We start from the raw sequence: 26,747 nt of genomic DNA, 5'->3' as shown, positions 1-26,747 counted from the left end.
CAAGAGGCTGCCTCCCATACACTGTGCCCGAGAGAGAAACCCAGGGGGAATGGCAGGAAACTGACCAAGCCTTCGTGCCGCTCTCAAATTTCCTGGGAAATTTTTCCAGACTCGGGTTCTTAAGTAGAAAATGGTTCTTGAACACCTGGTTCTTATCTAGAAAAGTTCTTAAGTAGAGGCCTTCTTAGGTAGAGGTACCACTGTATATATCAAGGCACATATTAAAATGAAATTCCAATGCCCACCTCTTGAAAGAAGGAACAACACCCAATGTCACTGTCCAATATCACCATTATTATATATATAGCTTTACTTTACTTTGGGATATTTCTAATATAGCCCTTGAGTTTTGGGAATGAGGGACTTATTCTGTACTACTTTATGTAGTAATGAAACGTACCAGATATTCTACAGTAGGTCATTCTGATCGCTTCCATTTTCCCTAGCACTGCACATCCACGTTTTACTGCTCTTACACTGATTTATAGACTCGCCATAACATTTGCTTTTCGTATAATTTTGTTCCTTTAAAAGCATACTTGTAGTATGCTACAAGTATACTATAAACTTTTCTTTCACTGGGAATATGAGCACACACACACAAGGGGGCAGGCAGGCAGTTTGATTTTACTCGGATTAGAGATTTAAAGGGAGCATGATTCAATTCAAATTTGTGATTTGAAGGCAAATTGATTCCCACTCCTTTGAGATGCAAAATATGATTCATAAAAAGAATTTGTCCACAGCCTATAATCAGGAAACATCAGAGTGCCTGCAGCTGTTACATTTTTTGACAGAATGGAGCGGAGAGAGCTGAGATGGTAGACTCTTTAGAGAATAATAGGTCTGTCTAGTTCCAGCTGGATTTCTTCAAGGGTTTTGCCATAATACTGTAACTATTCCTTTTTTGTTTTAATGGGATGGCTCATTCAAAGCTATGTTGAACTGAAGCATTCCTTTGAAGATATGTGCAACCTAATATTTTTTATCAAACTATTACCAGTGCAAAAACACAGTTATCTACAGATGCTTATTTTTCAGTAGAAAATGTTTACTTAAGAAGGTATTGAGATAACCACAAAAACAGTATCATTTTGAATGGAAATCCATACACTTCAATCTATTTTAGAAAATTCTAATTTTAGCAACATGGATAAAGACCACATTTTTTACAGCAAAAGTGGATGGTTCATATATACGTTGATATGTACATCTACCGTTTCAATAGACTAGAACAGTGATGGTGAACCTTTTTTTAATTCTAATGCCAAAAGGACATGTGTGTGCGTGATAGCATGCATGTTCATGCCCACATCTATAATGCAAGACCCTCCCCTTGCATATGTGTGCACAACCCCACTGCACTTCCCCCATGCACATGTGTGCAGGCCTCACTGAAGCCTTTAAACTTCCAGTAGGCCTGTTGGGCCTGTTTTTCACCATCCACAGGCTCCGGAGGCCTCCCCCAGCCTCCAGAAGGCCAAATATCAGCTGGCCATCATGCACAAAGACACACAAGGCACACATGCATTGGCCTTGTGTGCCTTCAGATATGGCTCCGTGTGCCACCTGTGGCACACATGCCATAGGTTCGCCATCACAGGACTAGAAGCTTGTTGTTGTGTCAATTGCCTTGGCCCATCAGTCTTTTATTTTACATAACATTGCCTTGTTTTAGTGTTAAGCAAATTTCAGTTCTTGCATTTTTGCTTGATACTACATTGGCAAAAAATGCTACTAAGCCATGCAAAATATTTCTGCAGTACTGAAGAACTTTTCCATTTAGTTAATAAACTGGCATAATTCTACCTTTTAATATTAATTTTGTGGCTCCTAGCTCAGAGCTCAATTTGGTGTTGTTTTCATGCCATCTTCCATATCAGTATAAGATAATATTTGTAGTTTAGGATTGAACTAAGTTGTCCTTGATTCTCTTCAGAGCTTGTTAATTTTCTTATTTAGTGCACTCACGGTGACTTATAGCAATAAAATAGTAGCAAAGGTTAAAATACTAAATACAATGGATAAAAACAAGTGATATCTTGCAGATATTGTAACTGCATCCAGGCTAGGGTTTGCTTTTATTTTTATATATAGGGTAGCAACACTGACAGGGAAAGCCACTAGTATTTAAAAAATAAGAGCAAACCTCATTCCCTTCTCGTACTAATGAACAGGAAAATTGTAAGAGAACACTTACTCACCTATTCACTCTAGACTATTTCAAATTACCAGGACCAGATGAATTAGAACTCAAGGTTCAAAAGGAACTGGCAGATGTGATCTCAGAACTATTGAACCATATATTTCAAAGATTCTGGAGCACCAGGGAACTACCAGAGCAGTGTAAAAGGGCTGATGTGATTCCATCTTCAAAAAAAGAAAAGAAAAAGAAAAACTGATCCAGAAAACTAGACATATCAACCTGACATCAATACCAGGAAAGCACTGGAAAAGATAATCCAGCAATGAATCTGCAAACACCTAGAGGCAAATAAAGTCATAACTAGAAGCCAACATGAGTTTGTCAAAAACAGACCATGCCAGACAAATCTTATTGCATTCTTTGACAAAGTAACCAAATTAGTGGACCAGAGATATACTGTGGATATAATTTAGTTGGACTTCAGTAAGGCATTTGATAAAGTAGACCAAAATTTACTACTTGGTTAGACAGCATCACCATCAAATGGATTTGTAACTGGTTGACCAACCAACATGAAATTTGTAATGGAACTGTATCTACATGAAAAGGAGTAGAAGTGGGTACCCCAAGACTCTGTGTTAGACCCAGTACTCTTCAATATCATCATAATTAAGGTAATGACTAGTGTTGGGTGAATCCGTTGAAGTTCAGGTTTGGCGGGTTCAGCCGAACTTGCCAGCAGACTTCGGGTAAGTTTGCCAAACCCAAGTCCCAACACCTCTTGCCCGGCGGGAGGCGAAGCACTGGAGGGTGTGTGTCAGTCTCCACCAAGCTGGCAAATTGGCTTGGGTGGGCAGGATGGGCGACTCCAGACCCAGGAGCCTGACCTGCCCCTCCAGCGCTTCGCCTCTTGCCAGGCAAGAGGACTCGGGAGGTAGGTTCTGTTGTCCGGCTATTCAGGATCCCAGCCGGCAGCTTCAAGTGGGTGGTGGGCAGGAGGGGGAAGGCTCTTTGAGAAGCCAACAGAAGACTGAAGGGGGGTGGTTGTATCCCCCTGCCCTGTGCATTCACATACCCCGCAAAGGTCTGGGGCGCAAAGTTGGAGGAGGATACCGGGGAGGAAGGATGCCAATGGGAGAGAAAGGGAAAGAGGGGGAAGAGTGATCTTATCCAAACACACCAGGACTCTGCTTTTGTTCCTTGGCAGGGAAAGGCTATTTTTGGTTCCCCTTGCTCGGCTGCCTTAATCCTCCGTGTCGTCCTGGCTCTCCCGAAGCGAAAACACACACACACAAAAGCACACTTGCTCACATCCAAAAACTGAGCCAGGCAATAGCAGTGGCACCTGGAAGGAGTTTACCTTTTAGTCTCCAAAGAGTTTTGCAGCCTGGCTCGTTTTTTGGGTGTGAGCCAGTGTGTTTGTGAAGACCAGTGTTTGTGCTTCACAGAGAGAGAGACAGAGAAAGTGAGAGAGAGACCATGCAGGGAAGGAAGGCTGGCGGGCGACGGGCTTTGTTGTCCCCCTTTTCTCACCTGCTGCGTGCCTTCCTCCATCGCTGTGAGGTTCCCTGTTTCTGTCTCTCTGTCTCTTTCTCCCTCTCTTTCTCTCTCTCTCCTTCTCTTTCTCCTTCCCTCCCTCTCTCTCTCTCTCTCTCTCTGTGAAGTACAAACACTGGTCTCCGGGTCTGGAGTCGCCCGTCCTGCCCCCCCCCAAGCCAATTCGGCAATTTGAGCCTCAAAGCCCTCCCCACCCACCCCTCCTGCCCACCGTGGGGTTCGGCACGAACGTCGAACCTGAACACGGACTTCTGGAAAAGTTCGGGTTTGGTATGCTGAATCCTGCAAAGTTCGACATGGACCCAAACAATGCAACTTCGGTTTGCCCAACACTAGTAATGACACCAACCTGTCAGGAATGGCTGACACTCCAAAATACAGAAGGATCTTGAAAACTGAGCCCTATCTAACAAAATGAAATACAATGTAAGGTTCTATACTTAGGGAAGAAAAATAAAATGCACAGGTATAGAAGACTAGTAGTAACTGTGAAAGGGATCTTGGCAACCTAGTGGACAGTCACTTAAATATGACCCAGCATAGTTCTAGTCTGCCTTAACAGAGGGATAGAATCAAGAGTTAATACCACTTTAAAATGCTTTGATAAGACCACACTTGCAATATTGTATCCAGTTTTCTAAAGGATGTATTTATCAGGGGCAGAAAAAACACTGGGATACAAGGTGAACCATATCAGATAAGGATAAAAATCTATCTAGTACTATATTTCTTCATTCCCATCTCAGCAGGTTTGGCTCATTGGTTCTGCAGGGTTTTTTTTGGGGGGGGGGGATTTGAAAACAATAGCCATATCCATATGAATACTTAAGACTTTATTTCCAGGCAATATAAGGAAATAACATAATCACACAATATGACACAGAGAACAAATAGGAATACTTAAGAATACAATATAACCCAAAGCAGAAATCAATTAACTCAACACTTGTGATTTGTACCCTGGCACATATTTATTCGTTTTTAAGAGACTTAACCAAGCATGTAGAATTTACAAGTAACACCAGACTTGAGCCTAAATTCGCAATATTGAAAAGAAAATTGAGTTCAGGCTATGTTCAAATGATCAGCATAGACTTGTAACGTTGCATTAGGATGGTGACCTGCTGCCTTAAAGAATTTGAAGGCTAAGGAAATTATTAAAGCTTAGAGGAATGTTAACTTTGCCACCCCAAAAGAGAACTCTTATAGGCAGAGAGTTAATGAAAGATTAAATTGATTGGTTGAATAAGTTATATTGAATATGGCAATGTCAATGCTCAGAAGCATTCTCTCCATATAGGAATGAAAGAAATTTCATTATCTGTAACAGCTCCCAAATCACTGAGTAGACAAAGCCACCCAATTTGATTTGCTGCTTTAAAACAAGTCTGGGCTATGATTAGTGAGTCAAGATGATTTAATTGAAGCGTTCTTGAATCAAAGCACTGTTTTATCCTACCCTAATAATTTGCCATAAATATTTTACTGTTTGAATTTTTGTGTGTGTGTGTGTCAGTTTTAAACTATGTATACTGCAGGTAGAATATCTTTTATGTGTTTGCTAGTGCAGCTGATTTATTTGAATCATTTTGATGCCTAAAGTGCAGTACTGCTTTTTTTAATTTAGAAACTTGTCTCTTTGCAGAACATTAAAACTCAATGAATTTTGCATGCAATAGATACATTTCTGCTGCAATTTATTGTTATTATTATGTGGAGGAAATCAATTGCATCAGTTTATACCATCTGTATTGTATCATTACTCAAATGATATAAATTGATGAAAACTTACATGATGACACTACGCATAAATGATCTCAAGCCTCAAAATACATAATTCTGATTCAGTTGTTGAAGGTAAGTAGCAGACAAACCCGCTTCATTTAGTTCCACTAAAATTATACTTTATTCTATAAACCTCAGCAACAAAGACTTCAAAAAGAGCTGCCACTTCATGCATGGACCTCAATTATGAACTGATAACGTCTAACATTAATGTTGCTTAAATTCAGGCAATCTAATCCATTTTCAAATAAATTACTGAAAGACCCTTCCTTCCTTCCTTCCTTCCTTCCTTCCTTCCTTCCTTCCTGTCTTCCTGCCTTTCTTTCTTTCTTTCCTCTTATAGTTCCAAAATCCAAATGCTTTCTCACCACCTTTCCGCTTTGGAACAGTTCCCAATGGCAGTACGGAGAGGAATATTCGCAACAATTATGAACTGATGCATGCCTATATGGTGAAGTTCAACCAAAAATCGGTACAAGATGCTTTATCATCACTGAAGACAGGGTGAGACTGCTGCCTTCCAAATTTAGCATATATAATAAGGTTGACTGCATAAATTTGCCTCTTCAGACATCTCACTTCTTCAAAATATTCATTTTGCCAAAATATTGCATGCCTTCCATTCCATTCCATTGTCTAGAAGATGTTTGAGGAAATTTTAAAGCATAAATATTTATACCCATTTAAGTCAAATGCAGGAGGAGGATCAGCAGTATGAAACAAGGGACGCAGAGTGGAATGAAGACAAAATAAGGAAGTACTATTGAGGAATTGGGCAAACATATTTTTTGGTGTTGATCCTGGACAAACTGTCCATTGCATATGTTCAAAGAACAACACACTTTATAAATTCAAATAGATAAATATTTTGGGCACAACACCCCATTGTTACTAGGATGTAAAATCTAGTTCACACACATGAACAGAAAAATACACCTTCTTTGGGTACATATATGCACGTGGGGAAAATCCCAGGAGGAGGAGGAGGAGGAGGCAGCTACAGAGAGCAATAGACTTGCCAAAGAACTCACTGGCAGACTACCAGAAACACCATTCGCCACTCTACTGGCACCTCCACAGCAGTTGACCAAGCAGCTCTTTGACAAGCTGCCAGAAAGAAGGGCCTGAGATGAAATAAAGACTAAAAGCAGGGCCACGTTTTATGAGCCAGTTAAGAGTTTTATGCTGTTTATAACCAAGAGTGTCCTACTGGGATAAATACAAAAACCTTATGGAAATATGTGAATAATAAGAATAAAATGTGAACCGAACCAGTGAAATGGTTCAACGTGTCGAAATATAGCTAGTGTTAAAGAATGCCATATCAAACATTTCCCTTTAATCTATTCCCCACAAACATTCGTTAACTTTGGAGGCACATTAAAACCAACAGCATGAGACCCACTCTTCCAAGAAGATTGACCACTAAATGAGGCAAAAAGAAATTAGTGCCACCACTAGTGCACAAGAGAGTTGTTTTAAAACAAGAGATGGAAAAAGAAAGAAAAGTGGGGAAAGATGAAGGATGTCTCTCCCTTCTTTCTCTCTACATATTTTTTTATCTATCCATCTTTTTTTTGCAAAATATCTTTATTAAGTTTTCACATATAATTCAACTCACAATTTATTCCATTTTACAGATTATAAACCATCTCTGTTAATGTTCTTATAGTAGATTTTTTTACCTGTTACTGTACATTGCATTGTATACATTAAACTTTGTACATTTATTTTCTAATATTTATTACATTCACTAAACGATAAATAAAACTATTTAAAAGGTAACTATAGTTTGTTTCAATTGTACTATTGCTTCATATTATATTATTTCTATATTCTCTTTTGGACCCATTCATGCCATTTTTGCCATGTTCGCTTTAATTCCATGATTTTGTTTCCGTTGATTGAATTAGTGATTTCGTCCATCTCCACCCTGCTTCTTACGACACATATAAACACTGCAACAAGAATTGCGATAGCACAACTTTGGAAGAATGACCAGACCCCAACGGAAAATTTAATTATAGATAATTTTCCGTTGGGGTCTGGTCAATCTTCCAAAGTTGTGCTATCGCAATTCTTGTTGCAGTGTTTATATGTGTCGTAAGAAGCAGGGTTTGTTTTGAATAGTGCTTTCTACATATTTTTCAAGAAATTGACTCTCTAAGAAAGTGACAGAATAAAACCCCTGTTTTCAGGGATTAAAGACTCTCAAAAATATAAACAGAATGATTTTCCCCATCATCAATATAGATTTGGTGACAAAAGTTGTCTGTCTATAAATATTCAGTACCACTTCCATCTTCACGACAAGATTGCTTGGGCAAGATAAAGTTTACATTTCGGCCCTTATATTGAGATATAACATGATCTCCAGCCACTTGTCATATTTAAAGATGCTCATGGGACTCTTCACAAGAGCAGGGGTCCTGGCCAAATCTAATTTGAGTAATTACATTTTGCTTAACTCTATCTCTCCAGCTGTTTGATTGGGAAATGGTATGCTTTACTGCTTTAATCACTGTGTACTTTTCCTAGGCATGTTGCCGAATTATTGCTACATGGTTTTCATAGTTAAGGAAGGGTATGTTGTAGTGATTGAGGGAGTTTTCAGGTTTGAGTCATGGAGAGAAATGGAAGATATTTTCTTGCTTGGGTTATGAAGATACCTTTAAAGACTGAAAGATGCTGGAAATATGTGCATTGATCCCATGACTGCTCAAATTTAATTCTGCATAAATATTTGTATTACCTGGATTCATCCTTTCTCACAGTTGATGTCTAAAGGGTGGATTGACTTTGTACATTTTTCTGTTATTCTTTTCCCCTTTTTGTGTTTTTGACATTATGTAGGAAACTGGATGCTTTTATTTATGATGCTGCTGTGCTAAACTATATGGCTGGCAGAGATGAAGGCTGCAAGCTAGTGACAATTGGCAGTGGAAAGGTCTTTGCTTCTACTGGCTACGGCATTGCCATCCAGAAGAATTCTGGCTGGAAGCGGCAAGTGGATCTTGCAATTTTACAGCTTTTTGGCGATGGTGAGTAATTTGGATAATGAAGAAAAAAGATATTTTTACTAAGATTACTCCATTAAACCCTCCAGTGTTTTAGCCTAATAGAGAATACTATTTCAAAGACTCTGGCCCACTGCATCATAGTGAATATTTAGTTTTACAGCCTTTTATTTATCTGGGAGATTTACAGTTCAATATTTCAGTGGCAATTACTAAAGTGGCTTGTAGTCATAAACATCATTAGGAGGAGTTTCAGAAATCTCAAAGACACAGAAGCTATACTTTCATTGTATCCTAACTGTCACCCAGAGAAGTTAGGAGGGAGAAATAAAATATACTTTGTAATTATGAATACAGACTAAAGACATTAAAAGGCAAATGTATGTCAAAGACAGTCAAATCATTTTGGCATACAGTGGTACCTCATGATACGAACTTAATTGGTTCCAGGAGGAGGTTCGTAAGGTGAAAAGTTCGTAAGACGAAACAATGTTTCCCATAGGAATCAATGTAAAAGCAAATAATGCGTGCAAATCCTTCAGGAAAATCCCAAACTTTAGAAGGGAGGCGAACAGAGGGCAGGGAGGAGCAGCTAAAGGGGGCAGGTGGAAGAAGTAAGGCTAGGCTAAAGGGTGAGTGGGAAGGAAGAAAGGCAAGGGGGGGGGCTCCCTTTTCTTTCTTCAAAAGACACCCTTTGCTGTTCTCTGCAAAGTCTTTCCCCCTCCAAGCCGCCCCTCCCTTTTCTTTCTTCAAAAGACACCCTTTGCTGTTCTCTGCAAAATCTTTCCCCCTCCAAGCCGCCCCTCCCTTTTCTTTCTTCAAAAGACACCCTTTGCTGTTCTCTGCAAAGTCTTTCCCCCTCCAAGCCGCCCCTCCCTTTTCTTTCTTCAAAAGACACCCTTTGCTGTTCTCTGCAAAGTCTTTCCCCTCCAAGCCGCCCCTCCCTTTTCTTTCTTCAAAAGACACCCTTTGCTGTTCTCTGCAAAGTCTTTCCCCCTCCAAGCCGCCCCTCCCTTTTCTTTCTTCAAAAGACACCCTTTCAGTGCCTGCAAGCACGCTGTTCTCCTACTTTTGTTAATGCAAAGTCTTTCCCCCTCCAAGCCGCCCCTCCCTTTTCTTTCTTCAAAAAAGTGGGGGAAAAGAAACTCCTTCATCCAAGCAGCAGCGGCTTGGGTTCGTAAGATGAAAATAGTTCGGAAGAAGAGGCAAAAAAATCTTAAACACCGGGTTCGTATCTTGAAAAGTTCGTTAGAAGAGGCGTTCGTAAGATGAGGTACCACTGTATTTGATAGGAACTCCAACAAGTATTTCCAGCCTCGGCAGTACATAAATTCATACATATCCAGAGGTGGGTTCCTCCTGGTTCGGACTGGTTCTACATAACTGGTACTAACATGGCAAGGTCACTGGAACCAGCAGCCACCCAGCCTGCCACATCACTGGGCCAGTTCTCATCTTGTTTTTTGCTTCTAAGCATGCACAGAGGGTAATTTCTGGGAAGTGACGCATGCGAGCAATAAGAGTGCGCACACACAAAATGTGCACTTTCATCCTGATGAGAACCAGTGTGGAAAGTAAGTAGAACCCATCCCTGTACATGTCAATCATGTAAGTCTTTTTTGGGTGAACTACAGACAAGATGTAAGAAGCAGTAAGCATAAGACACCATCAGCAAGTTTGGAGTAATGCTGGATTTTGATTGTACTTATGGAACACCAACAAAATGTGCAATAAACCACTGGTATAATGTCTTTATAATCAGGAGGACTATGTTGCATGTGGTGCAGATATAAATAAGATTACTCAGCTATTAAAGTTAATGATTTCTGCCACATCTTCTATCTTCCAAATTGCCAATTAGTCCCAATACATTTTAAAACAAATCCACAGTTCCTCCAGTTTTTCTTCTCAATCTGCAGTTTGAAAACGTTTTCGGCATGACATTATCCAAGGGCTTGAGATTTGGAATTTGATGAATAAGAATCTTCAGTGAAATGTTGCTTTGCAAGAATTGACCAATAACTAAATATCCCCCATCTTCCCCTGGAACCTGAGTCCATCAGTCGCTGGGACGAGTCCATTTAAATAGGCTGGGCCTCTCTGCAGAGAGGGCAGCATTGGAAAATCTCAAGGACATTGAAAATTGAACAAAAGCAAACCTTGAAGAAATACAGTATCTGAGAGATTTACTAAAGATGGCATTAAACCAGACCTTTTTCCACACAAAGGGAAAAGCAATTGCAGATGTATCAAAACTGACATGCCAAAATGAAGTTCAGAGGACCATGGGAATGGTAAATTATGTCTCAAAATGTATTCCCAATGTAGTTGTCCACACCACAAATTTGAGGTCATTACTTTGCAAATATGCCATCTGGCACTGAACTGATAAGGAATTAAAGTATATAAAGAATACTCCGAATACAGCACCTGTTATGCAATTTAGAAACATAGAAACATAGAAGACTGACGGCAGAAAAAGACCTCATGGTCCATCTAGTCTGCCCTTATACTATTTCCTGTGTTTTATCTTAGGATGGATATATGTTTATCCCAGGCATGCTTAAATTCAGTTACTGTGGATTTACCAACCACATCTGCTGGAAGTTTGTTCCAATGATCTACTACTCTTTCAATGAAATAATATTTTCTCACGTTGCTTTTGATCTTTCCCCCAACTAACTTCAGATTGTGTCCCCTTGTTCTTGTGTTCACTTTCCTATTAAAAACACTTCCTCCCTGAACCTTATTTAACCCTTTAACATATTTAAATATTTTGATCATGTCCCCCCTTTTCCTTCTGCCCTCCAGACTCTACAGATTGAGTTCATTAAGTCTTTCCTGATACATTTTATGCTTAAGACCTTCCACCATTCTTGTAGCCCGTCTTTGGACCCGTTCAATTTTGTCAATATCTTATTTTATGATCTTTTTTTTTTAAAAAAAAACCAAAACAGCTGCTATTAAACAAGCTACTATTCAAGCAGCCGAAGAGACTAACTGAACAGTATTGAATGTTGCATGACCAAGTTATTTTATTTATAAGGCGGGAGATCTAAGGAAAATTGTACTTATCTTAAACTTACCCATATAATAGAGAATAATAATGAATTCCTTGGAATATGTTAAGGGGGGGGGGGGGTTTGTCCCACGTAAGAGCGAAGTCCAAGCTGATTTAAGAAGAAAAACATAGTTTACCCCTTCTGTCATTCCCTTTTTACAAATGAACACAAGTGCCAGTCTTATCCAGGAGGCTGCAGATCAGCTATGGCCTCACAGACATGAATCTCTGATCACCTTTAGCTGTGTGTTCACAAATAATATTTGTCAAGTCACCATAAGCCCCCTCAGTTCATGGGAAAAGGGGAATAATCTCAGAAAAGAAGCTTTGTGACTCACAGGGATGAAGACTGCAGAGCCTATTTGTCATTAAGAATGCTTTAAAATACCAAATAAAATTAGTTAAAAATAGAAGTCTCTATTATTCGGATTGTCTCACTCACTCACTCATACTCTCTCACACACCCAAATGGATTTCATGTTTCATCCCCCCCCCCAAACTCTTTTATAGGGGAGATGGAGGAACTGGAAGCTCTCTGGCTCACTGGGATTTGTCACAACGAGAAGAACGAGGTAATGAGTAGTCAGCTGGATATTGACAACATGGCAGGAGTCTTCTATATGTTGGGAGCAGCCATGGCCCTCAGCCTCATCACCTTCATCTGTGAACATCTCTTTTATTGGCAATTTCGCCACTGCTTCATGGGAGTCTGTTCTGGCAAGCCCGGTGTTGTCTTCTCCATTAGCAGGGTAAGTGTATTCGATCTAATACAGGGATTACGATACAGTGGTGTATTTAGTCCAATATAAAACTGAGGGTGACATTTGATCATTGAGCATGCATTTGAAAATGGATAGAGAGCTAGATCAAAGAAGTGGATAAAGGAGGTAAATTAAAACAAAACTATTATCTCTATAAGTAATCTTCATGAATTTAAGAGCATCCTCCTTTTGTCACATTTAAAATCATGGTTTGATAACAACTTATGAATGGCCAATGGAGTAACAAGGCAGGATTAGACAGATTCAAGGATGCCAAGTGTATCGGTGGTTATTGAAACCGATGTCCATGTGCCGCCTCAATGTTGGTTGAGGAAGGCAGGATTCCCTTGAGTACCATTTGTTGGGGGTCAGGGGAAAGGGAGGGTCTTGCCTTCTCTTTCTGCTCAAGGTCCCCAAGGACAATTGGTGGGCTACTGTGTAACACAGAATGCTGGACTCGATGGGCTTTGGCCTGATTCAGCATGGCTCTTCTTATTTATTTTTTATTGATTGATTTTGTCCAATACACAATGAGGGTTTTAGTGGGTATACACAGGGTAAAATACATGATGAAGGTTATAGAGGATATACTCATAGTAAAATATATCTAAGAAAGAATAGAAGAGAAGATATAGGAATAGAAGAAAGGTATAAGAGATATAGAAGAGCAATAGGACAGGGGATGGAAGGCACTCTAGTGCACTTGTACTTGCCCCTTACTGACCTCTTAGGAATCTGGATAGGTCAACTGTGGATAATCTAAGGGTAGGGGGTTTGGGGATGACACTACGGAGTCCGGTAATGAGTTCCACGCTTCGACAACTCAGTTACTGAAATCATATTTTTTACAGTCAAGTTTGGAGCAGTTGATATTAAGTTTAAATCTGTTGTGTGCTCTTGTGTTGTTGTGGTTGAAGCTGAAGTAGTTGCCGACAGGCAGGACGTTGCAGCATATGATCTTGTGGGCAATACTTAGATCTTGTTTAAGGCGTCTTAGTTTTAAGCTTTCTAGGCCCAGGATTGAAAGTCTTATGTTCTTATGTTCACTCATGACCTTGGGAGGCTGCATGTGGTCCTTGGGTCATAGGTTGCACACCCCATGCCTAAAAAAAGAGAGATATGTTGTATCCATTATGCTGAAAGGAATCTTTTCCTCATTAGAAGAACCTTTCATTCCTGCAAAGGTAATAATCAGGAGCATTAAATACAAACCACAGTACTTTCAAACAATTTTATTAGCATTTTTTTCTCAAGGATAATGAAAACACAATTTAATGGAAAAGGTAGCTGATCACTATAAAATACAAAATATTGGAGTAGATATACCATTGCTTTAATTCTGCTGTACACAGCTCTTCTAATGATCATTAAAAATCAAATATTCCTGCAAATGCTTTCATATTGTAAATTAGGTGAAACGTCATCAAATATAATTTTGAAATATTTTAAACCTAAACTATAAAGTTGCAAATTCATTCAGCTTTAAAGTATATCTCATTTTGATTATAAAATTATAAAATTAATTCAAAATTCTTTAAATATCATATTATGTAGCCAGAATAGTCAAATTCAGATATTGAACAAAAATGGGTTTTGCTTGAGAAAGATATGTTAGATACAGAGTTACAGTATGTTCTGTTTTCTTTGTCACAATTGCTGAGGAAGGACTAGAGCAAGTGTGACTTTGTAAGATCACAAGCTGTGATTCAAATAATAACAAAAACTGGGCTGAGCAGAGGGACTGGAGATGGTGCCAAGTGAACTAATACCATATATTCTACTTGGCTTGACAGTTTCTTGATTCCCGAGTTAACAAATCTCAGGACAGCACCCAAGAACATCTACAAAGTGTAAGGTTGGCCTCATTTAGGGTATTATAACTAAGAAGGAGCACCTTCAATCAGAATTAGAAGCTAAATAGTAGTCAAAACCATAGATCAATTATCAGTCTCATCATTCAATAAATATACAGTATGAGACAATGGAATTGAAGGTATCTTGAGCTTCAGAGTAGTCTCTTAGTGCATTTTAGTAGCAGTATTTTGAGAGAGGTAACAAGATAATGGTAGGCAGTGACCTGGTAGACTTTATTATTCAGGGGGGGAAATGAAATATGTCACATGTAAATTAAGAACAACATTCTTGGCGAGAACAATGAATATATTGGAAATAAATGTATGTTTTAAGATCATTCCTGAGCAGAACTTCTAATCTACCAGAATATTTGCAACCATGTTTAAAATGAGCAGATGAGTTAGTTAACAGAGCCGGGGTGGCGCAGCAGAAAGAGTGCTGTACTGCAGGCCACTGAAGCTGACTGTAGATCTGAAGGTCAGCGGTTCACATCTCATCACCGGGTCAAGGTTGACTCAGCCTTCCATCCTTCCGAGGTGGGTAAAATGAGGACCCGGATTGGGGGGGTGATAGGCTGGCTCTGCTAAAACGTGCTATTGCTAACATGTTGTAAGGTGAGTCTAAGGAGAAGGGCAGCATAAAAATCAATCAAACAAATAAATAAATAAATAAATATAAACAAACAAACAAACAAACAGATAAACAGACAAACAAATAAACAAAAATAATATAACAAAAAATGGTCACACTTACTGAAATTACTGAAAGGGAAAGAAACCATCTCTCTCTTTTTAATAACTTTCACAAAGTGTCAGTCTTCCCTGATTCATCTCTATAATATCGGGGAGGATACTATTATCTAGATTCCTTTAACTCTGGATTCAGGGCTGATCATGAGACTGAACAATAATGTTCATTCTGGCAGTCAATCTTTATTGGGAAATGAATGTGGGTACTAATACCTTTCTAGTCTTCATAGATATCTTAACAAAATTAAATATACTCAACCATGGTGGTTTTGGGGCCATCTGCAAGGATTTCAAGTCAAAGGCACCTTTTCGAAAGGTTTTACTCCCATTCAAGTGGCAGTTCTGGTTCATAGTCACAGGCAAAGAGTGGTCAAGTTGGTTGCTGAAGTGCTTTCATGTGGCATGACAGTTCAACTCGATTTCCTCTCCAACATTATTTAAAATCTATATGAAATTTCTGAGAGAAGTAATCTAATATAGGTACCTAATCCAAAACAAATCTATTGAGATCTTAAACTGATGCTCAAAGGTTCTCATAAACTGGATAAGATGTAACAAATTCAAATTAATTCCTGCGAAACAGAGTTACTGCTAGTCAAATGACATTATGTCTATCCAGTAACATCAGCCCTTGATAGGGTTGCATTATCCTAGAGATAATCTGTGATTTGGTTCCTGCTACAGCAACAGCTAGAAATTATGTTCAGGGGAATCTTTGGCTGGTATGCCAAGAATGTATGGATGGATGGATGGATGTATATATGTATGGATCAAATTAACATAACAGTCAATTTTACAAAACATGATTCTGGACAGAATACAAACATAATGACAATTTTAAAAAATAAACATGCAAATATGAATAAAAAACAAACCCCCTTATTGAAGGAGGCTTGCAAGCTCACCATGGCATCCCCAAGACTTATGGAAGAATCACAGGGGCAATGAGGTGGGGGCCATAGGAAAAAAAGTCAACCTGAATTGGACCCCGAAGCAAACTGATAGCCAGTGCAGGTCATGAACATAGGTATAATATGCACCACATAATAGGGACATACATAATATCTGCATAGCTGCACTTTGCAGCAGCTGAAGCTTTCAGATGCTCTTCAAAGATAGACCAATGAAGAGTGCTTTATCGTCGTGGATGTGAGCAAAGCCTGAGTAACTGAGTTGTAAAGTTTTAAAGTCCAGGAAGGGGCACAACTGGCACACACTGTGAAGCTGTTCAAAGGGTATCTTATACATTGATTGATTTGATTTGATTTCTATGCCGCCCTTCTCAAAATGACTCAGGGTGGCATACAACATTGTAAATACACAATATACATAAGAAATCTAGTTACTTTAAAAAACATATGCAAAATTAATTTTAAAAATCTAAAAAAAAAATCTAAAACCCCTTACGTGACTGCCACCTGCCAAAGTTTCAGCTCCAGAAGGCCCCAAAACTCGGTGCCACTTAATTTTCAGGGTTTAGCTGTTGTTAATCATCCAGATCACCACAGTCTCTAAACACTGAGATGTCAACATCATTGCTTAGCTAGGTAGAAGTAGAGGTATACAGCTGTAAATCATCAGCATACTGATATATGGATTTTACTTGCTCAAGAAGCCTTGATGACAATGTCTAAACTGGTGATCATTTCACAACCTGTCTACCACAATATCCTGAAATTGGGGGAACCTTTGAAACTTGTAAACTACTGTTTATCAGGGGCAAAATACCACATTTGATTAGTCAAGAATCTATTTATTTCTAATCCTAAGGTCAATTGATTTTTGGACCCAATAATTTATAAAGTCTTATACGGGATATACCAGAGACTTTGATTCTGCCCACCCAATCCAAATATTAAGAGAGGGCCTGCTAAGTCACCCACTTCATGTGAATAACACAGGTATGGGATTGTCTCTTGGGCAATCTCCCTTCACACGATATACTGTCCCTGGGAGGGATCCTCCTCGAGATGTCTTCAAAAACGATGGACAAACATCATCATCATACTGTCCTTGTATCTCAATTTGGCACAGCTCTTCATACATTTTTGAACATTGAATTTATTTCAATGTTGTTTGGGTTTATAGATTGATTCTGGTTGGCTTTCTGATTTTATATTAAGTGTTGGTGTTTTTCTTGTCTTGTTCTTCCTGTGTTTATTATTGTATATTAAACCAGAATAATTTTGATTGATGCTCTTTAGCAAACCTTGTAAATAAAGAAATAGATCCCCAAATATAAAGGAACTAAAAGCACAATTAGAGGTAAAAGTGAAATAATTAATGATCTGAATCAATGTACACAAATGCAAGTGATCCTTCTTTCTGAAAGCAGAATGAGAATTAAGTAAATACGTTGCTCATTTGAAAGGGATACCGTAAGAAACCTTGAAAGATAAAATCTTATTTACCAAAAGACATTTTCCCAACTTCCAGTTCTGTAGCTTCTCTGCTAAGCTTCTCTGATAACCATTTTTTCTCTTTTTCCCATTTCAGGGTATTTACAGCTGCATCCATGGAGTGGCTATTGAAGACCGTCAGTCTTCTATGAATTCTCCCACAGCCACCATGAACAATACCCATTCTAATATTTTGCGTCTGCTCCGAACAGCAAAGAACATGGCTAACCTTTCAGGTGTCAATGGATCACCACAAAGTGCCCTGGATTTCATCCGCCGTGAATCATCAGTTTACGATATCTCTGAACATCGCCGTAGCTTCACCCACTCTGATTGCAAGTCTTATAATAACCCCCCTTGTGAGGAGAATCTTTTCAGTGATTATATTAGTGAGGTAGAAAGGACTTTCGGCAATCTACAACTGAAAGAAAGTAATGTTTATCAAGACCATTATCATCATCATCATCGCCCCCATAGCATTGGTAGTGCCAGTTCTATTGATGGACTATATGACTGTGATAATCCACCTTTCTCTTCCCAGTCTCGATCCATCAGTAAAAAGCCACTAGATATTGGTTTACCACCAGCCAAGCATGGCCAGTTAGGTGACCTTTATGGCAAGCTTTCATTCAAGAGTGATCGATATAGTGGAGGAGGGGCACATGATGATTTAATCCGTTCAGATGTTTCTGATATATCCACTCATACGGTAACATATGGCAACATTGAAGGCAATGCAGCAAAGCGGAGAAAACAGCAATATAAAGATAGTTTAAAGAAACGCCCAGCCTCGGCTAAATCACGGCGAGAATTCGATGAGATTGAACTGGCCTATCGACGGCGTCCCCGTTCCCCTGATCACAAGCGCTACTTTAGAGACAAGGAAGGGCTAAGGGATTTCTATTTGGACCAATTCCGGGCTAAGGAAAACTCACCACATTGGGAACATGTAGATCTGACAGATATCTATAAAGAACGGGGAGATGACTTTAAGCGTGACACTCTAGGGGGAACAGGGACGTGTACAAACAGGACCCATCACAAACACGGGTCAGGGGAATTTGGAGTAAACAATGAGCACAAGCACAGTGTTGTGAGTGGGGTACCAGTGCCATGGGAAAAAAACCTTACCAATCTCGATTGGGAGGAACGGCCAGGGTCTAATTATTGCCGCAGTTGCCCATCTAAGCTGCACAACTACACCCCAGCTGTGGTAGGGCAGAACTCCACCCGTCAGCCATGCATCCGGTGTGAAGCTTGCAAGAAGGCAGGCAACCTCTATGATATCAGTGAGGACAACTCCCTTCAAGAGCTGGACCAGCCATCTGCTCCCGTGCCAGTGGCCACCAGCACCTCCACCACCAAGTACCCTCAGAGCCCTTCCAACTCTGCCTCCAAGGTGCAGAAAAAGAATCGCAACAAGCTCCGCCGGCAGCACTCCTATGACACGTTTGTGGATCTGCAGAAGGAAGAAGCAGCCTTGGCCCCACGCAGTGTGAGCTTAAAGGACAAAGGCCGCTTTTTGGAGGGAAGCCCTTATGCTCATATGTTTGAAATGCCAGCAAGCGAGTCCACTTTTGCCAACAACAAGTCCTCACTGCCTGCCACCAGCCACCACCACCACAACAATCCTGGCATTAGTGGTGGTTATATGCTAAGCAAGTCTCTCTACCCCGATCGGGTCACTCAAAACCCTTTCATCCCCACTTTTGGGGATGACCAGTGCTTGCTCCATGGCAGCAAATCCTATTTTTTCAGGCAGCCTGTGGTGGCAGGAGGGCCCAAGGCCAGGCCAGACTTCCGAGCCATTGTCACCGCCAACAAGCCAGTGGTCTCAGCTCTTCATGGAGCTGTGCCAGCCCGTTTCCAGAAGGACATCTGTATAGGGAACCAGTCCAACCCCTGTGTGCCTAACAACAAAAACCCCAGGGCTTTCAATGGCTCTAGCAATGGGCATGTTTATGAGAAACTTTCTAGTATTGAATCTGATGTCTGAGTGATGGGAAAAAAAGCATGGGAGGGGATGGTGCAGGAAATGCAAAGCATGGGAGGGGCAAGTGGTGGGTTTAGTCCTAGCTCCCATTTGCTACTCTTCTGCTACTGTTTCTTTCCTTTTTTAAAAAAAACAAAACGAAAGTGGAATATTGGAGTTCTGCTTAGGCAGAGCTGCTGAGAAGTGCCACTTCTTTCTTTCCCCACACCTGAACTCCTAATTATCTCTTTTCATTTCCCTACTCACATTTCCATTCCTGTCCATCACATGTCAGAGCTTACTAGCTTAGCTTGTGTTTTCACAGTTGGAAAGACAGGGCATGGATCAGGTGAGGTCAGCACATGGGTAGGGGCAATACCCCGATACAGAATTGGGGTTTTTTTCTTGGCGGAAAACAGGGATGGTTAGTATTGATAGGAGGATGCCGTGTATGGTAAAGAGCAGAGGAAAGAAAGATTAGTTCTTTTTACATTTGTACTTTAAAGAAAAATGTGAGATACAACTAATGTGGAATTTATTTAATAAAAAAGCATTCAGATCTTTTATAAAGACTTTAGGGAAAGGGTAAAAAGTTGCGTAGATACTTACATCCAGGAATGCAGTGTATCTTGCGGGAAAAGGAGGTGTGGAGATCTGCTTGGAAGTTCAGTTACGGCAGTCCAGCAAGGCCATTTCTGAAGGATGGGCTGAAATTACAGAAGCTAGGACAAGTGAGAACAGGAAATTCTTACCAAGAGTCTTGAGAAAATTATAAGGTGGGATCCCAGGGTGGGGAATCTGTCTGGTTTTCTCTACTCACGAAAACTCATTGTTAATTTTGAAACCATAAACTTTTGGATGTGAATTGATTTGTGCACAGCTCTCTTAAATAATGATTTACATCAAATACAGACAAAAAAAATAAAACCAATGTAACATCACTGAAGTATTTTTCTTACACACCCCAGCAGAACAAGCCTCTGCAATGTGGATGAATAAAAAGGCTGAACAATTAGAAAAGAAGGCTGGCAGCTCCATAAACTCCACTGTTCTTTTGATGAATTAAAGGTGGAAGGGAGGTTTCACATCTGCCATGTCCTTGTTTCTCTTGCAAAAGGAGATTTTGAGAGACTACAGGAAAAAAAAGGCTTTCTCTGCTGTTGGAGTTGAGTAGAAAGTGCAGGAGGTGGTGCTGCTGGTGGGGAGAATAGGACCAGCACAACCCATACCATGTGTATATGTATATTTATTGAATATATACTTATATTTGATAACTATAGTGTTGTGGAACTATGGCTTGTCTTCCACAGGGCATGAGGAGGTGAAATACTAGTTCCCACAGTTGCTGTAGTGGAGATCAGAAAAGCAGAGGTAGCAAGAAGCAAGAAAGTTAAGAAAGAAAGGCCAGGAGATGCTAAACAGGAAAAGTAGTATTATTTGGCAGCATTAGAGTTGTTCTGGACGTCTTCTTGGTGTAATGCAGTAATGCTTGCAGCAGGTTTTCCCTCTCTCTCTCAAGGAGGAATAATTGGAAATGTGAGTAAAACTACTTAAAGTGAGATTGTTTCATTTACATCAGGAACCCTCAGGTAAGAGCAACAGGCTAACTGTTGCCTCCCAAATATGTGGCAAGACATCTCACTTTTTCCTGGGTCTGTTGAACTGCTTTCCTAACAAAACAAGAGGGCGGAAGTATCTCTTCTGAAAGAGCGGGCAGATTGCAATTGAACTGAATAAACGGAGAGAGGCACAAGCTCTGAACTCTGGAAGCAGCTGTTCCTTTTTGAGCCACATTTCTTGAGCAACTGATTCTCCTCTCATGTCCTTTCATCCACACACACCATCGGGCTTTATATATTTTTAAATATATTTGCTGCATTGAAGCCATGGGAAGGTGTTGTCTTTTTGGTAGAGAGGGTAAATATGGGCTTGAACTTTATTAGGTTATGGAAGGAGTGATGTCTGGAAGAGCCGAATGCCTTTTCCTTCGTTTTCCTTGTCCCTCTCGAAAAAGCTACTTTCCTAGCAGTCTGCAGCACACAAAGTAACTGAGGATGAATTCTTTAACAAAGGGCACTTGGGAAGGCATTCATCTCATTTGTAAATTGAGATTTCTTTTCTATTGCATTTTGTATAAAACTAGTGCTTCTCTTCTTGTGAATATTCAGGTTTTGAGAGGATATGGGTTTTTAGTTGTTGCATTTTCCCCAACAGTTTTCAGTCTTTGTATATGGAAGTAGCTTTATGTTGGCCCATGCCGTTACAAATGGGAAATAATAAGAAAAAAACTGCATGTATTGAATACCTCTTTCTAAATCACACTTGTCACATTTTTCCTCATGTTTAGGAAATGGCAATGGATCATCTTAAACCTCACTAGCAAGGCCTTCATGTTCCTTGCTTGATTATAAACTCATATTTTTTCTCTACAATCTGGGCCCTGAAGCATTGTGCTGTTTTCCTTCAGATGGAATAAATTCATTTTGAATGTTCAGTTTAAATCTCACCCAAATTACAGAAACTTTTCCAAAGTTATATTAGCTTGGAAATCTTGGGACTGAGAAATATCTCAATTAACAGTACTTAAAATTTATTTAACAGCTGGGTTTGGTTCTAGTGATAAGCGTGCCTCTGGGTCACTTCCTTTCTCAGCTGAAACCAAAAATATTAGTATTGCTCACTAAAGTCCACTAAAAAGCAAGCCAAAAAAGATATTAACTGAACTCTCAGAATGATTTTAGATGTATATTGGGGGTATAGGTTTATTCTGGTTTTAAGTTTCTTGCAATCTAGCTCAGTTTGATATTAAATTCACGTGTTTACACTATACCTAAGATTTGATAATATTAAATTACCAATGTTAATTTGCGTGCACAGAGCATGAAACATGTCTGCTTAAAGATGATTAGAAATGTTGGGGGACTTTCAATAACAGTTAATAAGCAGGTATTGTGTCTACTGCTTTAATATAAGAAATTAGCCTCTTGATCTCTCCATCTACCTTATTTTTCTTTCTCTTGAAATTTGGCCAAGAAGAAGAAGGTTGGTTCAACCACATACATAGGTTATGTTTTAAATTTTATTATGGTTTTATAATTTAAAGTTCTGGATATTATTCCACTAAAAATATCAAATGTGGACATGATGGAACATTTTAGCTGCAGGTGCTGTTTATGGCGACAGTGATGTTGGTTGTTTAACTTGCCAAAAATACATGAAACTTTGTATAATACACACACAAAATTGTATGTTCATCATTTTAAAAACTCAGCTTCCTCCTCCTGCTTAGAAAAATGGGATGTGTTCTTCAGTTTTCTCATTGCATAAACTTGATTTTCCCGTGAACTAAGATTCATTGCCTTCTGCTTGGGTGAGTGGTTCTGCACCTGAACATACATAATTGACATTTTTGCTATTCAGATGCTTTAGGATAATGTATTGAAATACTTTCTTAATACTAATTCTAGAGCCATGGCATATGTTGTAAATGTGTAAGGGGATAAGGGATGTGAAGTTGTTCTTCTTGTTTTAAAAATGGCAGATTTTCCAAGCTGTTTAACTGAGTATGGCATGCTGCCAGACCACTTATTCTGGCATTCTATAACAGATGTGATATAATGTCTGCCAATGTAGCAATACACCATCTTATGTTATATTTTGCCATAATGTGTGGTACTTCAGGAATATGGTGAGTGGAATATTTTGTATGTCACCAAAAACATCAGAGAAAATGTGTTGCCTTGTTTCAACGCTAATCCACTGGTTTTAAAAGTTTTCCTGAAATTGTCTTCTAATAGGTAAATCTGTTTTTCTTCTACTTGCAAAAATCCAACATACTTTCAATTTGGATTCAAATGTTTGTTTTTTTAACACTGCTCATGGCAGGGAGTGGGGAAGGATGAGTAAAACCCCAGATTTCTTCATTTAAATCTGAAAAATATTCCAGGATTTCTAAATGAAGCCATTAACATGATACTGATAAACTGATCACTGTCTTTTTCTTGAGATTATTATTATATAGAAACTAGAACAGGCATGTATGAGTTCCTTTACATCATTTAGCATAGCATTCTTGCCAGAAAAAGCTAGTATGTTATTTATGTCTATTTCCCATCTGCTACAAAATGGGACTTCTGTTGGTTTCAGCCAATTCTGTCCACCGGATGACCAGGAACTCAAGTTCCTGACATCAAAAGAAGAGGGAAATAAACTTTTCTTATCTGTTTTTATGTCCTCTCCTGTAAGTGCTTCCCTGCAATTGAACATGCTAGGTTTGTCCAAGTGATTGTGTCTGTTGTCCTGTTGGACACTACTCCAATATGAAGAACGTATTAATGGGACACTAGCCTTGTCCCTCAAGGGCTTCTTTCCCATTTGTAGCCAAAAAGGCTTTTAAGCCATAATCCCTGTTCTTAATATTCCTTACATCCTCACCACTGGAAAGGTTGGTTGGGGTTATAATCACCAGTTAGAGATCCAGCTTCATTTCCATTTTTGGAACCTATCAAACTAAACCTCAAACAAAGCTCAAGCATCTCTTAATAGACAGTAAATCTGAAACCACTTTCTACATTTTAAATGTTCCTGGATTATACTGATGTACAATAATATGATTTATTATATTATCCTATGGACTATATGCATACATCTTTATATAAAGGAGCTATGCTTTATTAGTAAGACCACTGAAAGCCAAAACTTAATAAGAAGATGAAATGTCAATTTGTATAACCAGAATAATAACAGATTAATAGCCAAGGGAGGCAAGGGGCATGCCTTTTCTAAATGATGTATATTTTAGACTTATTTCCTGAAATTCCTGAAGAGTACAAAGGTCAACATTTGAACTAAATTGAGGAACTTCAGATTTGTTGTTTTTTATGATGAATTAGTGGGCTGAATGGATCCAGAAGGTGGTTTGTATGTGGCAAAACTGACATGTGTGCTAAGTTAACACATATTTACCATACCACTACAAAGTTATTCGAAATAAATTTTTACTCATGAATATTTTTTTTACCAAAGGCCAATTTAAATTTGCATCCAATCAGTCAAACCAGTATAGCAAATTGATAATTTGAACTATTCAATTTTTTAAAAAAATGCTTATATTATAAGTCAGTGATTACATAATTGAGAGCATATGCACCAAGACAAATTCCTTGTATGTCCAATCACACTTGGCCAATAAAATTCTATTATATTCTATTCATTAACTTATGGCAAATGCTAGGTTAAATTCTTTGAACACCCAATCCTATTGAGTCAACTGTGTTACTTCATAATAACCTCTGGGACAGATGAAGATAATTTAATATAAAAATGTATATCTCAAAATCCCATTGAGTGTGCATGGGCACACCCCAAATATAAAATTCACTATTTTTCTTGATTCGTTTTAATTCAATTTTTTTTTCAAAGCAGAAACAATGCAACATTTCTTAACATTGTTACTAATGTTTTGTATTCATGTTGTGCCATATATATCATCCGCTTATTTAATTGCGGTTGTATGTAGATATAAATGTACATATGTATAGAGGCTTATTATAGCGTTATATTCAGGTTAGGGGAAGAGGGTAATTTTTTTATATGTACAGTATTTCCTTATTAAGCAAAGGCATGGGGTAGGGGAAGGGGAGTTGACTTATGAGTTGTGGTTTTCCTTGATCTGTGGTGTTTGAAGTTGTTTCAGTGATTGCTTTTGCCAGTTTGGGAAATTTATCTGGATGTTCTATATGTGTGCTAAGAAAGGGACTCATGTTAGGGGAGGTTGGGTCTAGTGTTGGGAGGGGAGGAAAGGGTGTTAATAGTTTCCTTAATTAGAACATGTATTGATTGCTAGAGACTATAAGTTTGAGATGATATATTTGAAACACCAGACAAGCTCCTACTTCAGGGCCATCTACTCTTCTTCTTCTTCCAACTAAAAATCATGGTTGTTTCTATTTTCCTTGTTCTGGGCTGTTAGCAGCATTCACTGTCTCAAGACCCATGGGTTTTTAATTCATGGTCTCTATCACTCTTCCTTTTTTTCTTTTTTTGCAGAGAGGTTTCCTGTTTTAATAACCTCCCTTTGTTCATTGGTGATAAAACTCTGAACAATTTGACATCCATCCTGGTAGCTCTCTTCTCATGTTCAGATTCTCCCATATTCCATTCAAAATCTTTAGAGTCTTTGCTGTCCTTCCCCTCTTCCCTTCCTCCCTTTCCCCCTTCTTTGGTAGCTATGTTCACCCAAACAAATGCGTGTATGTTTGTGAAACACACACATTTAAACCACAGAGAAAATGTGGAGTGGATTAAAGACTGAAATTGGACTGGAATTTTGAATCCTTTCTCAGTTTGAGTTTTCTATGTGGCCTGGGATTGTGCATTATTGTTCACTATAGAGTGCAGGACTGTGACAGGACTGTTGTATACAACCATGATTGCAACGTTACCTTTCTTATTCACTATTCTCATTACTCATAATATCAGACTTCCTTGAAGTTTATGCTATTTGTATTAAGATAAGAGCCAATATTACAATTCAGCTAGTTAGATAATGGCACAAACACGAATATGTTTAATTTGTGACTGTGATAAATACTTGAAGTTATTATAAAATTAAGGCATGGACAACTAGAGAGATGGTTTCTTATTGTGTATCTTTTCTTCTTTTGTAAAATGTCAGTTGATTAATAATTTTAGACGAGGGCCTCTTTTATTGCCTGAGAAAGAATATAAGATTGTCTTTTCACCATCATTTCATTCATGGTTAAAAGTTGATATACTGTAGTTGAATCTTAAGCCATGATAGTAGAATATGATCTTTTGATCACAGTTCAGATTATGCTAGGCAGGCTGTCTGAAACATTTAGGCTATTTCCATATGACATTAATTAATTCCATAGTGAATTCTTAATTGGAAGACAATCTTCAATTGTTTTCACTTCTGTCAACCTCATAACATCAGGTAGGCATTGTTGTAAATCAATCTGTTCTCACTGAGGTTGACCAATAGGAGAGTTACAAATGTGATTTAATCAGTATCTTGCCTCATCAATTGCTGCAACTCTGGAATAATGACAATTCCTCTGTTCCTACTTCGAATAAAAAGAAAATTAATGGCTAACGCCCTCCATTATACATTTTCTTTACATAAGGTGGATATTGGACTATCTGCCAACAAACCAGAGCAGTTGTTATTCATATTATGAAAGAGTCAGTTCTCTTTCTCAAAAAAAAATACCTATGATGCTGGAAACATAATGCAGCACCATATTAACATGGTAAATGGATCTATGTGGTATTATGGATCGACACTGCAGCATGAGTCTTTCTATGAGGGACTTAAATGATTTTCTTGAGCCTAAAGGCAGGAATAGGGTTATCAAATAGAATATTTACTTACTTGTTTGTTTGTTTGTTTGTTTGTTTGTGTGTGTGTGTGTGTGTGTGTGT

The 26,747-nt window shown here is 38.8% G+C and overlaps 1 protein-coding gene across 1 annotated transcript in view; it reads left to right on the top strand.

Annotated features, from left to right (window-relative positions):
- The window catches only part of GRIN2B (glutamate ionotropic receptor NMDA type subunit 2B), a 404,998-nt gene extending 385,075 nt beyond the window's left edge, over nt 1-19,923 (top strand). The window contains exons 10-13 of the mRNA XM_070755979.1: nt 5,832-5,992; nt 8,342-8,529; nt 12,077-12,315; nt 17,427-19,923. Of these exons, the coding sequence (XP_070612080.1) occupies nt 5,832-5,992; nt 8,342-8,529; nt 12,077-12,315; nt 17,427-19,325 (2,487 nt within the window). The 3' untranslated portion in view covers nt 19,326-19,923. The remainder of the gene's footprint in view (nt 1-5,831; nt 5,993-8,341; nt 8,530-12,076; nt 12,316-17,426) is intronic.
- Nucleotides 19,924-26,747: the final 6,824 nt, after the last annotated feature.

This window comes from Erythrolamprus reginae, chromosome 6 (assembly GCF_031021105.1).
Source record: "Erythrolamprus reginae isolate rEryReg1 chromosome 6, rEryReg1.hap1, whole genome shotgun sequence".
NCBI lineage: Eukaryota > Metazoa > Chordata > Lepidosauria > Squamata > Dipsadidae > Erythrolamprus > Erythrolamprus reginae.
Note: the sequence above shows the minus strand (reverse complement) of the source record. Positions and strands in the feature narration are given on the sequence as shown.